Below are 19,149 nucleotides of genomic sequence, written 5' to 3'. Positions count from 1 at the left end.
GTTTTCATCTTTATATTATCTGCCAGACCAAGCCCTGACTTCACCTTCAGTAAAGTCAAGTTTATTTGAACAGAATCGTTGGATGTTATAGTTTACATCCGATTCTTTTACATGATGCATTGCTGCGTTGCTGCGTTAAGAAAATGAAACCTGGAGATGTAGGTACTAATTTAGTGCAGTGAACCACAACAATGGGAAAAAGAAAGCAGACAAACTGTTGAAAAACTCAAATATTCAAAACATATTCTTATTTTTTTCTCACTTTCTGTCAACTCTGCTACACAGATTCGTTGTCATAGCAACTGACTGACAACAGCTCCACTAATGTATCAGGATTTAACACACAAACATTTCCCACGCAAAGAGCTGAACTTTCAGTCTGTTACAGTTTTATGTTTTCAGGCTTGATGTTTATTTTGGCATTTTTAATAAGTGATTGCTGAGGTAGATTAGCTGCCGCTGCTATTAGCTAATCTAACATAACGGTGAACGATTAGCTAATTTAAACCCAAAAGCATTTCAAATCGCTTTATATCATAAAACATCAAAAACCTCATAAAATTGTCACCTGTTGTGAAACCAGAGACAAATTACATTTTGTCAATTGCCATCATCAAAATCATCAATTGATCAGATTGTTGATTAATGTTTAATTGATTATGTATCAATAGCAACTCTAAACAGCTGAGCTTTTAGTCTAGATTTAAAGGAACTCTGTGTTTCGGCTGTTTTGCAGTTTTCTGGAAGTTTATTCCAGATTTGCGGTGCATAGAAGCTGAATGCTGCATCTCCGTGTTTGGTTCTGCTTCTGGATGCAGAGCAGAACCAGAACCAGAAAACCTGAAAGGTCTGGAAGGTTGATGCAACAGCAGATCTTTAATGTATTGTGGTGCTAAGCCGTTCAGTGATTTATAAACTAACAGTATTTTAAAGTCACTCAAACTGGACACAGGCTGACCTGTATGGATATTTACATTAACCCCTGTGAGGAATTTTGTTTCTTTGCACAATTTTTCATCAATTAGGAGTCAAGTTTAAAATTCACCACATTAGCTTTGCTTGTGCAGCTCTATGATATAACTTGACTTTGTGCTTTCAAAGCATTGAGCAAGCGGTGAGAATGATTTATATTTGTGAACAAAGAATTACGTGTGGGCTGCGCTCCCCAGGGAGGCGTGGTGAGGTGCACAAATAATTGTCTTTATTTGTGCTTAACTGATAAACAAGCCTCCGGTCACTAGGTAGCAGCAGTGTTCAAATTAGTCAATAGGCTGCCTGTTCGAGACAGTAGAGCTAACCTACACAGCACTGTTGTAAACAAGCGTGGATCTCTCCTCTATGATGTACCGTCACAGAGGAGAGATGGAGAAATTTGACCGTGAAAAGAAAAACTGCAGCAGAGCTCAGTAAAACAAGTATGACAGAGTTTTATGGTCAGGCTAAGAGATTGTTTTTTTTTCAAATACAAGCATAGTCATAATATTACGAGAACAAAGTCATATGAGCAGAATAGTTATACTATTGATTGAAGAAAGTTGTCAAATTATGAGTAAAAAGTCATTTTAATAAGAAAAAGGGCTCAGCAAGTCTAATCTTTCTTTGAAATAAAAAGTTGTTTAAACAATTAAACAAAGTCCTACAGCTGATTATTTGATTCTGATATGATAAAATATTAAGTATTTTCTTATGTGTAAAACCAATTCTAACTATAACTTTACAAGACCATCAGTATTCCTCATTTTAGTGCAATGTGGTGAAGAGCTATCATAAAATTCTGACTTTATTCTTGTACAGATTTTTTCGTATTTAAAACACAAACCACAAAACGTACTCTGGGCGTACTCTATCGTAAGCAAGTAACTGGTTTGCAGAAAAAGGCCATGAAATAGACAAAGCCTCCCTTTTTACTGTTAATGCAAAATGTCACTTTTAATCTCTTCTGACAAACTGAAATATAAAGTGTTGTTGCAAAATTTGCACAGAAAATGTTAAACTACATATTTTGTGAAAAATAATAGGCTAAAGAAGCTGACTAATAATGTTTACAGTTCTACAAGTTTAAAAAGTCTAAAAATACACATCCCAGTGAATCATTTGCACTTTTTCTCTTTCAGACTGAGTAGTCTTAATTAAATGTTACTGATTGTCTTAATAAACTGAATTTGGAAATTGTTTTGAGACTTAGAACAATAAAAAGCGGTTTTGATAATCAGGTCATACAATGTTGGAGCCAGTGGTGTGTGCAGATAAATTATTAAATATGATCAAATTTGCAATAGTATTTCAATTCGGGGAGGGAATGCCACTGCGGGGGATGGGTGACGTGAAAATATTTATGATCCCTGTTATATTCTGTTTCTTTGGATCACAGTAAATAAAACAGAAGCAACTTCAGTTCCCTTCAGTATCAATTGATTTAATCAAGAACATTTGTTCTGCAGAACAAAGGAAGAGAAACCAGAACATCCAAATGCATCAATATAAATATTGAAACAAAACTATTAGAACCAAGAAAAGCTCAGATTTTCATATGAAGGAATTTCTGTGTCATATCAGAATGATAGAAAACATCAGCTGTGATTTCCTTTATGGCTCCTGGAACACAGAGAACTACATTAAAAAAAAGAAAAATAAAGAACAGAACAACAGAGACATCAGAACTATGAACCCTGATCAACAATCAGAGAGAAAATTTAATTGGGTTTGCAGAACTCTGCAGAGTCTCTTATCATATGACCAACAGAAACTCCAGCCAGTAGCAGGTCAGTGAATCTGGTCTGGACTCTGTGGAGGAGAGTCATGGTTTCAGTGATGCTGTAGAAGGACAGAATACCTGCTCTGAGAATAGAGGTCATGTTCTCTGTCTTCCTGGTTTTAGTCAGAACTCCAGCTGCAGCGTTCTGGATTGTCACATTACAACCACAACCATAAATATAATTGATTGGAATTTAATGTGAAAGACCAACACAGTGTTGTATACAACTGTGAAGTGGATAGAAAATTATACAGAATTCAAAAAAATGTTTGCAAATAAAAAAATTAATAATACTTTGTTCAAAAGTATTCAACCCCCTAAAGAACTGAGAAGAAAACAGCATCAGTTCTAAATTGATGTTAGATTCAGTTTCTTATTTGGATCAAAAAAATGAAAAAAGAAGCTACTTCAGTTCACTTCAATATTAACAAATTTAAACAACATGAGAAACCAGAACATCAAAATACATTAATACAAATATTAAAGTAAAACTATAAGCATCCAGGAATGTTTACATTTTTATGTGGAGATATATCTTTCTGTCATATAAAAATAAAAACATTAGCAGTGATTTCCTTCATGGCTCCTGGAACACAGAGATCTACATTTAAAGCTGAAAAATAAAGAAGAACAGAAGAGCAAAGACACCAGAACCATTAATCTGACCAACAATCAGAGAGAAGAGAAGAAATCTATTTTAGTTTACAGAACTCTGCAGAGTCTCCAGTGCAACAAACCCAAAGTCCAGCCAGTAGCGGTTCAGTGAATGTGGTCCGGACTCTGAGGAGGCGAGTCATGGTTTCAGAGACGCTGTAGAAGGACAGAATACCTGCTCTGTGGTCCAGGTACACTCCGACTCTGGAAGGAACTGGACCTGAGATGGAGGTCCAGATGTTGTTGTGTCCAAAACTAAAACTGTTTTTGGAACACTCTAAAGCCCACGATTTGTCATTACATCCAAATATACATTCATTCCCACATCCTGCTCTGCTGATATTCTTGTGTGCGACTGCTATACGAACCTTATACCTGCTCCACTCCACCTCCCAGTAACAACGTCCAGTCAGACTCTCTCTACTCAGAACCTGCCACCATCCAGTGAATCTGTCTGGGTGACTAGAATAAGACTGACGTTGATCCATCCTTGTCACCTTCCTGTTCCCCTCTGATAGTCCCAGTCGTGTGTGTACTGTGTTTGGATCCAAAGTGATTTCACATGAATATTTTAGGAATCCAGCTCTGCTCTTTGGTTCTGGTCCTGGCAGTAAAACTTCCACCTCAGTGACCATCAGTGACATGTTTGTCCATGAGTCTCTCAGGACGTCCTGTAGTTTATCTCTGAGCTCTGACACAGCTGCTGTCACGTCCTCAAAGTGTCTCAGAGGACGGATGTTGATCCTGGATGAGTGTGTAGACTCACTGAGTGCTGGCAGTGAGGGGTAGTTGAGGAGAAACTGGTTGTGATCCTCTGTGTGTGAGAGCTGCTCCAGCTCAGCGTCTTTCCTCTTCAGCTCAGTGACCTCCTGCTCCAGCTTCTCCTGAAGCTCTTTGACTTGATTCACTTCAGTTTTCTGCTGGGATCTGATCTGCTGCTTCACCTCAGAGCTTCTTTTCTGGAGGAGACGGATCAGCTCAGTGAAGATCTTCTCACTGTCCTCCACTGTTTTATCAGCAGAGCGATTGATGGCCTCCACCTCCTGTTGAAGCAGCTTCACATCTTCCTCTCTGTCCTGGATTCTCTGCTGGATTTTTCCTCGTCTCTCCTCCAGCTCTCTCTGCCTCTCAGTCCTTTCTGCTGCAGCTGAGACTGTGTCATGACCTTTATGTTCATCCATGGTGCAGAGATAACAGATGCACTTCTGATCAGTGCGGCAGAAGACCTCCAATAACTTATCATGCTTAGAGCAGATGTTCTCCTGGAGGTTCTTGGACGGCTCCACCAGCTTGTGTTTCTTAAAAGCAGCTGAATCATGATGAGGCTGAAGGTGTTTCTCACAGAAAGAGGCCAGACAGAATAAACAGGACTTGATGGCTTTCAGTTTTCTTCCAGTGCAGGAATCACAGGCCACATCTTCATGTCCAGCATAGCGGTGGTCAGCAGGAGCAGCTTGGAGTCCAGTCTTCTTCAGCTGCTCCACTAAAGCTGCTAGCATGGTGTTCTTCTTTAGCACAGGCCTCGGTATGAATGTCTCCCTGCACTGAGGGCAGCTGTGGATCCTCTTCTGATCCTCTTCATCCCAGTGGGTTTTAATACAGTTCATACAGTAGTTGTGTCCACAGGAAGTAGTCACCGGATCCTTCAGTAGATCCAGACAGATCAAACAGGAGAACATTTCTCGGTCCAGCTGATTCTGCTCCATTTCTGGTTTCAGTCACAGTGACTGTGTGAGTTTCACTTCCTGAAAACAGAAACAGATTTGAGCTTTTATCTGTAAATCACGTGTCAGTGCAGAGAGGCTGCAGCCAATCAGCTTTCACCTTCAGCAGACTTTGGATCAACTCAGCATTAAGGCGTGTTTAAGAGCAGGAAGAACAGAAAAATCAGCCTTAGGGAAAGTCTGGAAGATGATTAACCAAATGGATGATATAAAGGGGGAGTCTGGTTGTCCTGTTTTAGAAATGTAACTACAGCAATCAATGGATGAAGTTTATTTGTATGGCATATTGCAGAAACATGGCAATTCAAAGTGATTTACATTATAAAAATATACATAAATGTTCGTAAAAACATCATAAAGTGACAAATTTTGAAACCAGAGACACACATTTTGTCCAGTACCATCATATATCACCATATGCCACATATCAGACATGTTGGTCAATGTTCCAGTTATTATTGGTCAAAATTAACTCTAAATTGGTGGGTTTTTAGTCTGGATTTAAAGGCAATCAGTGTTTCATTTGTTTTGCAGTTTTCTGGAAGTTTGTTCCAGATTTGTGGTGCATAGAAGCTGAATTCTGCTTCTCCATTTCTGGTTCTCGGGGTGCAGAACAGAACCAGAAGGAGAAGACCTGAGATGTCTGAAAGGTTGATACAACAGCAGATCTTTAATGTGGTGCTAAATTCTTCGGTGATTTAAAAACTAACTGCAGTAACTTAATGTCTATTCTCTGAGCCGGTGGAAGGACTTTACTGTAGAGCTGGGTCTTATGCTTTGGCTTCCCGGTTTTAGCAGCTTTCTGGATCAACTTCAAATGATAAAAGCATAAGACATTAGTCCTTTAAGCCTGGAAATGTTATTCAAGTGATAGAAGGCCGATTTTGTAACTGTCTTTATGTGACTCTGAATGTTCAGGTCTGAAGATTTTTAATGTGTTCCCATTCTGACTATTGGCCAGAACAGAGGAATTCAGTTTTCTGCTGCGTCATGACATGATAGATCATTGTCTTGTTTTCATTTTGATTTATTAAAGGACCAACTGGTGATTCAGAATTAATTTTTGGAGCTCAGATGATTGTTAGCTGACATAATTGTACAGTGAGTGATGCTGTAAGCTTCATTTTCAGTTCACCGCATCTTGAACCACATGATCCTTACAAAGTCTGCATTGTTTCCTGTAAGATTGGGTCTTTGAAATGCAGTAGAGTGATGTGGGGTATTTTATTGAGCATCATGGAATCTGAAGACAATCAGAAAATTATAAATAAAAATCTGCCAGAACACTAAAGAAAATGGGCCATCAGTTGGTCTTTCACTAGGATGATGATCCAAAAATAAGTCAACACAATAATTGTTAACAAGAAACCAAATCCGTTGTGGTTATTTGCCAACAAGATGGCACCCTTGAATCTGGAGGATGTACAGAGATTAAAAATGGTCAATCTGAAACCTCCATGTTGATTGTATCTTTAAGGGAACCTATTACTCAAAATTCACTTTTGGCACAGTTTTATGCTTCCATTTAGATGTATGAAAGTTTAGAGTTTAGATCTCAACTGCTTCTAAAAGCATCTCAAGCATTTAAAAATAAACAAACATGCAGCCATTATTTGGCAACAACTCAATGTTTCTTGGTGTCTGGAAAACGAGTCGTTTCTCAAACCTCCCAATTTTGGCACTGCGCGGTTGCCTAGCAACCCCAGTCGATCCAAGGCTGTTACCTAGCAACCAAAGTGGAGCTGCAGCACATTTGGTCTGCTGGTTTTACCGTACAATGGTTGCTGAATGTTGTTGGTTTTCCATCCAGAAACATCTTGCTGTATTCTTGTTGGTTGTCCATGAAGCTCCACTTCTGCTTTTCAAAGATGTACAGTTGCATAATTGTGCATTGGTCTGCAGCCATTTTTATGTGCAAGTGTAAACGTAGAGTATATTTTTCTTCTACAGTTCTTTCAAGCGGTGGTGGAAGTCAGCAGCACAGTCCCCTAAAGCGCTCCGTGTCCCTTACGCCCCCCATCAGCGGCCCCAACAACCAGCCTCTGGGCCACGTCTGGCTGTCCCAAGAGGACCTTCGGACGTCCAGAGGCCCCGCCCCAGACCATGCGCCTCTCTCCCCCCAGAGCAGCATCGCCTCTTCGGGCAGTGGGGGCAGCGAACACCTGGATGATGGCGGCTTAGGAGGCAGTTCAAGTCTGCATCGCAATTCCTTCCATGAGGACGGCAGTGGGATGAGGGGTGAGTAAAGCAGAATGTTTTACATGAGGATACAACAACATTATTTGGCTCAGATGTTATCAGGGACTAGCTTTTTGGAAAAGAAAAATTAGCCACTGAGAAATTTAAGATAGAAGCCATTTTTGCACTAAAATCACCAAAGAGGCTCATGTATTTGGTGTCAGATCATTGCCTATCTATTTTGAACCATAGAAATTATATTTTTTTACTTGATCTTGTGCTATATTTTTCAAAATGGCCATCATTGTTTTAATGGATAATATATAGAGCAAACATATAAAATATACTTATATTATGTTTTCAGTAAAATCAGCACAGCTAACCAAAAAGTTAAATTCACTAAATTAATAATTTGCTAAAGTAGAATCTTACTTACATTGACGCTAAACTGCAAAACACATTGAAAACAATTAGCGCAAGCTAATGCTAACCTACTGAACATGTGGAAATTGTGGAAAATAATGCTAAACTGCTAAGCACTTAAAAAACAGCAGAAGCTAATCCTAAACTGTTAAATTAATTTAAAAATGTAACTCTGCTAATGCTAAACTGCAACACGCATAAAAAATAGCAGAAGCTAATATTAGATCACTAAATAAATAAATTAACAGTAGCTAACTCTAAACAGCTAAATACATTAAAATTAGCAGAAACTAACGCTAACTGTTAAAACAACAGTTTCTTAATCTGTCTCATCTTCATCTCCTTCCAGCTGATGGATGAGATTCGCAAAGAGCAAAGTCCTCAGTTTCAGTTTTGGCATCTGATTTTGCTACATATCATTACTTTCATTTTGTATTAATAGGATAATCATAGTTGATGTGACAAAGTTTTATTGAAGTCATGAAAACTGGTAAAAATAATTTGCAGTAATTGGTTGAAAAGGCTCAAAAGCGGCGGCCATCTTGAGAAATAGCAGTCATCCTGAAATTCAGGTGGCTAAACAGAAATATGAAAAACATGAATGTAATGTTTGTTTCCTCACTAGTAATATGCTGAGCTTTCGCTAAAGTCTTACATGGGACTTTTTTTATGTATAAGATACTTATACATAACTTGTGCTGTTTCTTGAATCTGCTTTGAGATCAACGCTTTGACGATGACATCTGTTCTAGGAAGTGTCTCCAGATCTGTGAAAAAGATTTGACAGACTTAGTTTCTCCACAGATGTTCCTGGATGGCTGAAGAGTCTTCGTCTCCATAAGTACGCCGTGCTCTTCTCCACAATGACCTACGATGAAATGATGTCACTGACGGAAGAACAACTAGAAGCACAGGTTCGTACATGCACAGGAAAACAATTAATTTTAACGTTTACACGGCAAAAACACAAAATCTTACCAAGTATAGTTGTCCAGTTTCTAGTGCAAATATCTTAGTTCACTTGAAATAAGACAAAACTTACTTACAGGTAACCTTTCAGCAAGATGTAGGAGCTCGTTTTAAGTCAATAAGTACTAGTTTCACTGGCAGTTTATTTCACTTATAACAAGACAATTTTCTTATGTTACAAATGTAGAAAAAATCTCCAAGTGGAATTTTTATGAATATTAAGAAATGAATTAATATTTTGCTGAAAAGTTACTTGTAAGTCAGGTTTGTCTTATTTCAAGTTTAAGATATTTGCACTGGAAACTAGACAAAAATACTTGGTAAGATTTAGTGTTTTTGCCGTGATAAAGGTAGTTATTTGTGAAAAAGTTGTGTTTTAATGCCATTTGACATCCAATCAAGAGTTTTATTCATACCATTCAGGAATCGCTCATTTAGATCCCATTGCATCCAAATTCTCCTCACTGTTCTCTCGCTATAATAAAAATATCTTCCAAGCGTTAATGCTGTCTGGCTACTGACTTGAAAAGTTGCTTCTGTCACCGAGCAAATATAGCAGCTGCTTTCCTTGTGGATGAAGGCATTGAGGAATCTATTATTAAAGCGGGATGCAGCTAAATTTAATTCGGCTACAGCTGGTCCAGGAAACAGTCTGCTTCCTCCAGGTGCTGCCAGTTCTTTCTGCCCGACTCTAATGTGATGAACATCCACACCAAGACGTCTCTAAATATCTGCCTCATCATCCTGCTGCTGTGGTTAGCATAAAGGAAGCACAGCTACCAATTAAAATATGTTTTGTAATCTTAATCTGTTTTTTTTCTGCAGAAAGTCACTAAAGGAGCTCGACACAAGATTGTAATCAGCATTCAGAAACTCAAAGAAAGGCAGAACCTTCTGCGCAGCCTGGAAAAGGTCAGAAACTGTTGGGATTTTTTCATGCAAGAAATTAAAAGTCATCTAGCTTTGACTTTTATTTTGGTAATTAGGACCTTTTTGTTTAAGTCGCCAAGCCTGTAAATGGCCAAACAACAGAAGAACTGATCCAGAAAACTGGATTTTTGGCCTGATTTCTAGTGCAAATATCTTGGTTCACTGGAAATCAGACAAAACTAACTTATAAGTAACTTTTCAATAAGATATAAGAGCTGATTTTAAGTCAATAATTAATTAAAATTGATGGAAAATGTACTAGTTTCATTTATAACATGGGAACAATGTTTTCCCATGTTATAAATGAGCAGATTATAGTTTATATAATCTGCTCATGGAATTAGTACTTTTTAAAATCGACATTAAGGATTTATTAATTATAACAAACTCCTATATCTTGATAAAAAGTCACTTTTGGCAAGATTTCACTTGTAAGTTATACAAAACTAACTTGTAAGCGGCTGTTTAGTAAGAAAGGAGTTTGATTTAACTCAATAAATCCTTAATATTGATTTTAAAAAATGACTGGCAGATTATTTCACTAATAATGAGACATTTTTGTTACGTGTGAAATAATCTGCCAGTGGAACTGGAACTTTTTCATCAACGTTAAGGAATTATTGAGTTAAAACAAACTCATTTTTCTTGCTGAAAAGTTGCTTGTAAGTTAGTTTTGTTTTATTTCAAGTGAACTAATAATGTTTCATTATAAACTAGACAGTAAATACTGGGTAAGATTTTGTTCTCCACTGAAGGGAAGGTTTTGGGCTCAGATTTGAAACTCATTCTCTCCTCTTTACTCATTACCCTTCAAAGTAGAACAACAACATTAAAGGTCAGGCAGAAGGAGGGACTGAAGCTAATTTCAGGCGTAACCTTTAGCAGCAGCACTGTGTCAACATGGCCGATTGGCAAATGTCTTTACTTCATTTAACACGTTAAAGTTGACCCACTGTGCTTACTTGAACAGGTTAGGGTTGGCCTATAGGAGATATAAAACATGTTTACTACATTTTTAGCACAAATTCATTATTGCATAATGAGATTGTAGCTGTTTTAGAGCCTCCTGTCACTTTAAATTTAAAAGAGCTGCTGCAGGCCACGCCCCCAACTCAACGTTTATATTCATATGTGAAAATGGCTGCAAACGGATGGGCAATTATACAACATAAGTCTTTATCAGAGTGGGGTAGTAACTAGTTACATTTACTCAGTTACATTTACTTGAGTAACTTTTTTTAAAAAACTACTTTTAGGAGTATTTTTACTACGCGTTCCTTTATACTTTTGCTTGAGTATTTTTATTATGAAGTATTTCTGCTCTTATTTGAGTAAAATTTCTGGATTTTCTACCCACTGAATGGAAAACAAACATGTTTTAACTAAAAATTCACCGGACGCAGACACACACCTGCAGTTTTTGTTAGTTTAATTTATTTTTTTAAACAAACTAACTTGGAAAAATTTTCTTTATTTTTTGTTATTTATATGAATTATTGTAATTTTGTCCTTAAAATGCCAAATTTGCCACTTAACTTTATATTCTGGTCCGTAGGATGATGTAATTTTTAAATATTAAATGATTGATCATTTGATCAGTTCCTCAGTACTTGAGTAGTTTTTTTTTACCAAATATTTTTTTACTCTTACTTGAGAAATTTGTTGGACGCATACGTTTTACTTTTACTTTTCGTGAAAACGCATTGAAGTAGTGCTACTTTTTTTTGTTGTTGGCTCTAGTGGCCTTTATTTGAAAGTAGTTCGTCGGCCCGGCAACATTTAACATGCGGCAAATGTCGCCGGGCCGGGAATCGAACCTGCGACCACCGCCATGAGGACTAAGGCCTCAATACGTGGGTCGGGCTTTGCCCCTGTGCCTTGAGTAGACTTTTTGGCTGCTCTGCTCACCTCTGGTTATTGTTTATTTCTCCCAGTTTGGTTGGTGAATGTTTACTTCCTGTTTCCAGGACGTCTTGGAGGGCGGGAATCTTCGCACGCCGCTGCAGGAGCTCCACCTGATGATCACGACTCCCATCAAAGCCTTCAGCGGAGGGGAGGAGTCGTCTCTGCAGCGCCCCCTGCTGAGTCCGCAGAGCAAGAGCTCCGCCTCCGACTCCGGCCTGCCTGGAGGCGGCGGAGGAGAAGCCGAGATCGGCAGCAGTGTCATCGCAGAGGGGGATCTGCCGGGCCAGTTCACCCGTGTCATGGGGAAAGGTGAGCGAAATTCACCTGTTCAGGTGGTTTCACATGGAGATGGAGGAGTTACTGTATGTCAGAGGTGTCCAAACTTTGACTCAAAAGTAGCCGCAGGAGGCCAAAAAAAACCAACCTCAGGATATTTTATTGTCTAAATCAAGCCAATAAAATATCCCAGTGTTTATTGTGGATCCAACAGCATATTAGGACCAATGTAGGTGGGGAAGAAAGGAGCACATTTCAGCCAAAAACTCTGAAATTTTATTAATATCAGAAATTTTCTAGAAATTTCCAAGGTTTTTTGTAGAAAATTTCTGATATTAATCTAAAAATTTCAGGGTTTTTTCCCCTAGCAAATGTTTGGCTTTTCAAACTGTGAATTGTTTTGTAGAAAATTTCTGACATTAAGCTCAAATTTTTATATTTTTTTTTCTACTCCTTTTGGAGCTCAAAAAGTTTCTTTTTTTTTTTTTTTGTTGATTACTTTCAAAATGTCTGAGTATTTTTGCAGAAATTTGCTACTTATTTTCTACAATGGCCTTAATACGCCGCAGTAGATTTTTTTGCTTGGCTTAATAACTTTACTGTCTGTAATAACAGACGTATTTGGGTCACTTTCTTTCAAAATGCTTGTTATATTTAGCCAAGTTTAAGAAAGAAAAAATCAGCCGCACTTTGGGCACCCCGTCTCATGTTCTGTTTTCACGCTGCCCTCAGTTTGCACCCAGCTCCTGGTGTCGCGGTCGGATGAGGACAACATCAGCTCCTACCTGCAGCTCATCGATAAATGTCTCATCCATGAGGTATTTCCCTCCGAATCTTATACACAGGCCTGTCGCAATAAATTGATTAATCGCACGATAAATCAATAATTTCCATTTGCACGATTTATTGTTTTTCTCTTTCTACCAGAAACTGGATGATAAAAGTTTTCAATCTGATGTTTTCGATCTACTTTTTATTGAAATCAGACAAAAGTCTTACTTACAGATTATTTAACTCATAACACATTTTTCCCACATTATAAGTGAAATTCCTCAAAACTAAGTAATTATTGATTTAATTGGAGCTTTTCAGCCAGAAGCTCCTACTTCTGTCTGAAGTAGGAGCTTCTGTCTGTAAAGACAGAAACTTTTCCTACTTCTGTCTGAAAAGTTTTGTCTTATTTCAAGTTTGCAAACATATTTGCACTAAAAAATAGTCAAAATTACTTGACGGAGAGTTTGATTATTTCCTGATTCTTAGCTGCTGCTCTCTCTCTGTGTGCATGGCAGTCCTTCACAGAGACGCAAAAGAAGAGGCTGTTGTCATGGAAACAGCAGATCCAGAGGCTTTTCCGGTCGATCCCGAGGAAAACCCTCCTCGACATTGCGGGTTACCGACCTCAGAGGAGGTACGTTTTCACAAACTGGCCATTTTTTCCACTATTTGTGACAGTACATGTGTTGTTGTTTTTTTAAGCAGCTTTATTAACTTTTTTGATTTCATTCTGACGTTTCTCGTACGTTTCTCGTACGTTTCTCGTACGTTTCTCGTGTCCTGCAGCCGTTTCGGTCAGTCGAACTCTCTCCCCACCACCAGCTGCGTCGGGAGCAGCGTGTCCGCCAGGCGCAGCCTCCACCAGTTCCATATGCCTTCCAGGAGCTTACCGGGAGCCAGACTGGGTTTACTGGGCAGCGGGGGGCTGCTGGGACCCACTCCCCGCAGCTCCAGCAGCACCCCAACCGGTCCCAAACAGGGCAGGCATGTAAGTCAAACTGGACTGTGGAGGATGGAGGAGTTATTCAGCGTTTTTTGGCTGTGTTCATGTTAGCTTAGCTTTAGTGATAGCATTGACTAATGCTGGCTCTATTTTTGCACCAGTTTCAACTTCCACGCTGCATAAACACAAAATCTTACCAAGCAGACATGTGGCCCTGATTCAGATGGGGGTCAGGGAGTGGTAGTCTTCGTTAGCCAGCAGCTTTTTACCCTCCAGCAGGGAGATGGGGGCGTGACGTCACACTGCAACCAAATCCAAATTTTCTTTTTGTTGGTCTGGAAGCCATGGTTCATCTAGGTTTTGCGCTGCGCTTGCCTACCAAGATGGCGGTTGATCTGCGCGGATCACTACAGAGTTATGGGAACTCTGTATATGTGATAAGGGAAAGACACTTTCAGAAGCTTTAGAGTTAAATTGCTTCGTTCTGAAGTCGTATCTTTGACGTTAAAGTGGAAGATTCCCGGACTGAGCAGCGAGACATTCCAGGATGGTTACAGCCGCCGGGGCTCAGCACGTCTTCTCCCTGAAATAGTTTTTCTGTCATTATTCCATGATGAGGATAAGCAGGATGAGTAGTGTGTGTGTGTGTGTGTGTGTGTGTGTGTGTGTGTGTGTGTGTGTGTGTGTGTGTGTGTGTGTGTGTGTGTGTGTGTGTGTGTGTGTGTGTGTGTGTGTGTGTGCGTGTGCGTGTGTGTGTGTGTGTGAATGGAGCTCATAGGCAGGTCGCTCCACATACCACAGACTCTGCGTCAACACTGAAAACGGGCGGAGCCGTGCGGGAGGTTTCAGGCCCGTTCTGCCTCATTTTGGTCCGATCCGACCCATTTCAGAGCGGTTTTCTTTTCCCTTTTCCCCTCCCTCCTTCTACTCATCATCCCTCACAATGGCAGGAAATACCTCAGTTCCTCCTTCTTGTCTTTGGAGTGGAAGTGCCAGGAGAGAAAAAGGGAGAAAAGTCGGCTGGCAGGAAAAGCTGTGAGTCACTGTAGCTGTGAGGAGGAGGGGCGATCGAGGTACAGCGTATATATAGGGGAGAGAGAGAGAGCGCGGCTCAGATACAGTGAGAACAGCGCACAGGCATTTCCTGTTTTTCGCTGGCCGCCGGCGCTGCAGGGCGGTGAGGGATTGGATAATATGCAGGTTACTCTCAGACCCGTCATTAGCTCTACCTGATGTAGGGAGGAGAATCAGGAGAAAACAACGTTTCCTGCTTCCACCAGTAAAGTCTTTCATCTGCAGATGTTGCAGCAAAGCAGCAATTTGCTGAATAAGTAGTAAAACAAATGAAGGAAGCAGGATTTTTCCTGTACACTGCAAAAACACAACATCTTACCTGGTATTTTTGGTCCACTTTTTAGTGCAAATATCTTATTACACTTGAATTAAAACAAAACTAACTTACAAATAACTTTTCAGCAGATATAGGAGCTTGTTTTAAGTAAATAATTCCTTAATGTTGATTAAAAAGTGCTAGTACCACTGACTGATTATTTCACTTATAAGAAGAATATTTTTCTCATGTTACAAGATGAGATAATCTGGACTTTCTAGTGCAAATATCTTAGTTTAGCCTTAATTCAAGTGTATTAACTTACAAGTAGCTTTTCAGCAAGAAATAGGAAAAAAAATCCTTATTATTAATTAAAAACTATTGGTTATTTAAAAGAAATAATCTGCCACTGGAACAAGACAATTTAACTTATAATATGGAAAAAATGTCTTGTTCTTCTGGCAGATTAATTCACTTAGAAGTAGTACTTTTTCATCAATATTAAGGAATTATTGACTTAAAACAAGCTTCTACATCTTGTTAAAATGTTTCTTGTAAGTTAGTTTTGTGTTATTTCATGTGTACTAAGACATTTGTATGAAAAACTAGACCAAAAATACTTCGTAAGGTTTTGTTTTTGCAGTGAAAAAACACAAAATAAGGCAACTAATTTGCGATTAGCAATCTGTTTTTGGAACCAGAATTTATGAACAATCTGCTTTGGCCTGGAAATATCTGGTCTAACTTTTTAAAATAGTTTTTAATGTTTCTATTTCTATTGATTCCGTAGTTTTGATAAGTTTTATTTTACCAGTCTTTGGGGGAAACAACCCTCTGGATTATTCTGGTGTTAGTCTGAACGTAACCCCATTAATGTGTTTTTAATATGGCTAAAAAACGTATCACAACTAATCAATAATAATTTTTTAAAATATCTGAATTATTACCAGACTGGTGGAGCGATCTGTCCTGTTTCATCGAGTTTCCTCTCCACGCCGTTGATACTTTTAAGCAGTTCAGAGGCAGGTTACTGCTGAGTTACCTGCTGCAGTTACTCAGCAGGCTGTTGCCAGGCAACCAAAGTTGGGGGGAACTTGAAACTGCTTCTTGCCCAGCAGGCTGTTGCTAGGTAACCAAAGAGTGAGAGAGTTAGTTGATTCCACCAACCTAGCTGTGAGAGATTTATAAAATATTCTGTCAGACATATTACCTGTTGATAGGTAAAGTGAGAGGAGGCGCCACTCTGTTTTTTATTTGATTTATGAATTTATCACAATATGTATTGTTATTGATTTATTGGCCAGCTCTAGTTTTAAATCACAGTAATGTGTTAACTATTTCTCCTCAGGGCCCCTGGTTTGCCAACCCTGGAGGAAGTAACAGCATGCCGAGTCGGACCCACAGCTCCGTGCAGAGGACGCGGTCGCTGCCGGTCCACACCACGCCGCAAACCATGGTTACGTTCCAGCAGACCGGTGAGGAGCTACCGCTCTGTTGATTTCATTTATGGATTTATGTAACCCTCTGCAAAGCAGCCAGACAGCCAAAATGGCCGACTCTGTGATTAATCGATTCAGAGGACGTGACTACTTTAGTTCCTGTATTATTCAAAATTAACTTGGCTCATAACTTCAGGAATTCATTACAAACATAAAAACAATAAATAAAGACGAAGCCATTGTTTAAAAACAAACGACTGGTTTTTAGTATTTACTTTAATCAAATAATATTAAAAACCAGCTTAGATTATGCATAAAATTTGCCTTTTCCATTTCGGTCGACTGGATATTCTCATTTATTTCTAATTTTTGACCATTTTGATAGGATTATTCAAAAACAGAATCTGACATATAACAAATAAAGTGTTGTTTATGTGTTGTTACACTGCAAAAAAACTAAATCTTACCAAGTATTTTTGGTCCAGTTTTAGTGCAAATATTTTAGTGCACTTGAAAAAAAGACTAAACTAACTTATAAGTAACCTTTAACCAAGATAGAGGAGTTTTTTTGAGTAAATATTTCCTTAATATTGATTTTTCAAACGTACTAATTCCACTGGCAGATTATTTTACTTTTACTGTGGGAAAATATATTTTTTATAAGTGTAATAGTACTTTTTTTTAATCAATATAAAGTAATTACTTACTTGAAATAAGCTACTATATCTTATGGTGAGTTATTTTTAAGTTAGTTTTGTGTATTAAGACATTTGCACTTAAAACTAGACCAGAAATAATTGGTAAGATTTTGTTTTTGCAGTTTATGACACATAAAAACAAGAATACTCGCTCAAATTAACGTCTTATTTCATTTTTTCCTTTATCTGAGCTAATTTAGTCTAGTTCCTAGTGCAAATATCTTATTACACTTGAAATAAGTCAAAATTAACTTTCAACTAACTTTTCAGCAAGATATAGGAGCTTGATCTGAATTAATGATGAAAAAGTTACTGTTTTCTTTTTAACATTACATTTTTCTAAATTAAAAGTTAAATTATCAACCAGTGAACAAGTATTTTTTTAATCCAGGAATTATTGACTTCAAACAAACTCTTACTTGCTATAAAGTTACTGGAAAGTTAGTTTTCTCATATTTAAAGTGAACTAAGATATTTGCACTAAAAAACAGACCAAAAATACTTGGTAAGATTTTATGTTTCTACGAGGAGAAACCACATGCGAGTCCATCCAACATGCAAAGTTTCCCGTTTAGTTACAGGAAATTAAACACATGTGTAACATGTTTATCTACCTACACTAGACATCCAGCAGAGTGGTAGTTTGTCAGGTTGTGTTTTTGCAGTGTACAGTGTGTTTCCCGCGGGTTGCAGCGGCTGTCTGTGTCAGACGGAGTGACCTGCAGTAACCTCCGTCCCACAGGAACAGAGGACGGTTATAGCAGCGACTCGGCCTCCCTCTTTTTAGAACGAGGAGGACAAAACGGATTTAAAAAAAGAAAAGCCAGCGGAGAGCAGGGAAGCAAGGCGGCGGAGGGAGGGAGAGAGGAAGAGAGGGGAGGAAAGAGTGGTCAGATTCACAATGAGGGCCTTTGTGCAGCGAGGACGGGGCTCCCTGGATTCCCTTCCTGACTCTCTCTCCTTTTTCTCCCGTTGCTCCGTTTCTGCCATCCCTCCTCTCCTCCTTTGACGACTCTGCAGAGTCATGCACACACAACAGTCTGGCTGCAGCTGGGTTGGAGCCAGAGTTGATGTGAAAGCGACACATCCTCCCTCCTCTGTTTACATCTCTGATCTGTTCGCTGACAGATGGATTCAGAACAGCTAAGATCAGAAAATAAAAAATATGAAAGCAGAGCCGGGAATTTGACTTTGACACTGCGAAAACAAATTTACCAAGTATTTTTTGTCTCGTTCAAGTGTAAATGTCTAAATAAGGTGAAACTGACTTACAAGTAACTCTTCAGAAAGATAAATGAGCTTGCTTTAATTTTTTCAAAATCCTTAATATTCATTAAAAAAAATATTAGACAGCCATTTTTCCTTTTATTTATTTATTTATTTTGTATGTGAAATGTCAAAAAAATGCATTTCAACATAAAATAAAAGCAGATTTTTAAGTTGCTTCTACTTTTTACAAGTTCAATTAAACATTAGCTGAGAAAACCCAATTTAATAACCATTGTGAGATTTATTTCTAAATAATCTAAAGAATTAGCTCACAATATTAAAACGAGCCTAAAAAAACAAAACAACTGATTTTTTTAATGCCCATACACTGCAAAAACACAAAGTCTTACCAAGTATTTTTGTTGTTTTTAATGCAAATATCTCAATACACTTGAAATGAGAAAAACTAATTTACAAGTAACTTTTCAGAAACATATCGGAGTTTATTTAAGTCAATAATTTCTTAATATTGATTTTGAAAATGTACTAATTATTTGAACTAAAACATTTTCATCAATATTCAGAAATTATTGACTCATGCTGCTGATCCAGCAGTGGTAGTTTTTCAGGTTGTGTTTTTGCAGTGTACAGTGTGTTTTCCTGCTGTCTGTGTCAGACTGAGTGACCTGGTCAATAACCATTTATATCATGACAATTTTAAACATAATCATGCTAATGATGAGTGATTGATCATTAAGGTAATAAATAATATATAACTATAATTATAAAATGTAGATACAGCTTTTTTTTTACCTGGCATTTGATTCATTTTTGAAAACATTACGAGCTTTTCTGGTATTTTGTATCAAAATTCTCAGTTTTACTTGAAGAAATCAGACATATCAGGAGAGTGGACTAAATTCTACATTATTTATTGTTTCA

At 38.2% G+C, this 19,149-nt stretch overlaps 2 protein-coding genes and 1 long non-coding RNA gene across 3 annotated transcripts in view; 1 reads left to right on the top strand and 2 right to left on the bottom strand.

The window, feature by feature from the left end:
- Positions 1-19,149, top strand: part of samd4a (sterile alpha motif domain containing 4A) — a 52,235-nt gene that overhangs the window by 31,141 nt on the left and 1,945 nt on the right. The window contains exons 4-11 of the mRNA XM_023332853.1: positions 7,084-7,371; positions 8,539-8,648; positions 9,529-9,615; positions 11,601-11,847; positions 12,547-12,632; positions 13,104-13,222; positions 13,375-13,576; positions 16,210-16,336. Coding sequence (XP_023188621.1) covers positions 7,084-7,371; positions 8,539-8,648; positions 9,529-9,615; positions 11,601-11,847; positions 12,547-12,632; positions 13,104-13,222; positions 13,375-13,576; positions 16,210-16,336 — 1,266 coding nt within the window. The remainder of the gene's footprint in view (positions 1-7,083; positions 7,372-8,538; positions 8,649-9,528; positions 9,616-11,600; positions 11,848-12,546; positions 12,633-13,103; positions 13,223-13,374; positions 13,577-16,209; positions 16,337-19,149) is intronic.
- On the bottom strand, positions 3,248-5,139 carry LOC111608448 (tripartite motif-containing protein 16-like). The gene has a single exon (XM_023332854.1). The coding sequence runs from the start codon at positions 5,113-5,115 to the stop codon at positions 3,448-3,450; it is 1,668 nt and encodes a 555-aa protein (XP_023188622.1). The 5' UTR covers positions 5,116-5,139; the 3' UTR covers positions 3,248-3,447.
- Positions 13,509-14,589, bottom strand: LOC111608449. The gene is made up of 3 exons (XR_002752669.1): positions 14,328-14,589; positions 13,729-14,114; positions 13,509-13,591 (listed from the first exon to the last, which is right to left on the bottom strand). It is a non-coding gene; the product is annotated as an uncharacterized LOC111608449 (long non-coding RNA).

The sequence above is a fragment of the Xiphophorus maculatus genome, chromosome 4 (genome assembly GCF_002775205.1).
Source record: "Xiphophorus maculatus strain JP 163 A chromosome 4, X_maculatus-5.0-male, whole genome shotgun sequence".
Lineage (NCBI taxonomy): Eukaryota > Metazoa > Chordata > Actinopteri > Cyprinodontiformes > Poeciliidae > Xiphophorus > Xiphophorus maculatus.
The sequence above is the reverse complement of the archived record's forward strand: the minus strand, read 5'-3'. Positions and strand labels throughout refer to the sequence as shown.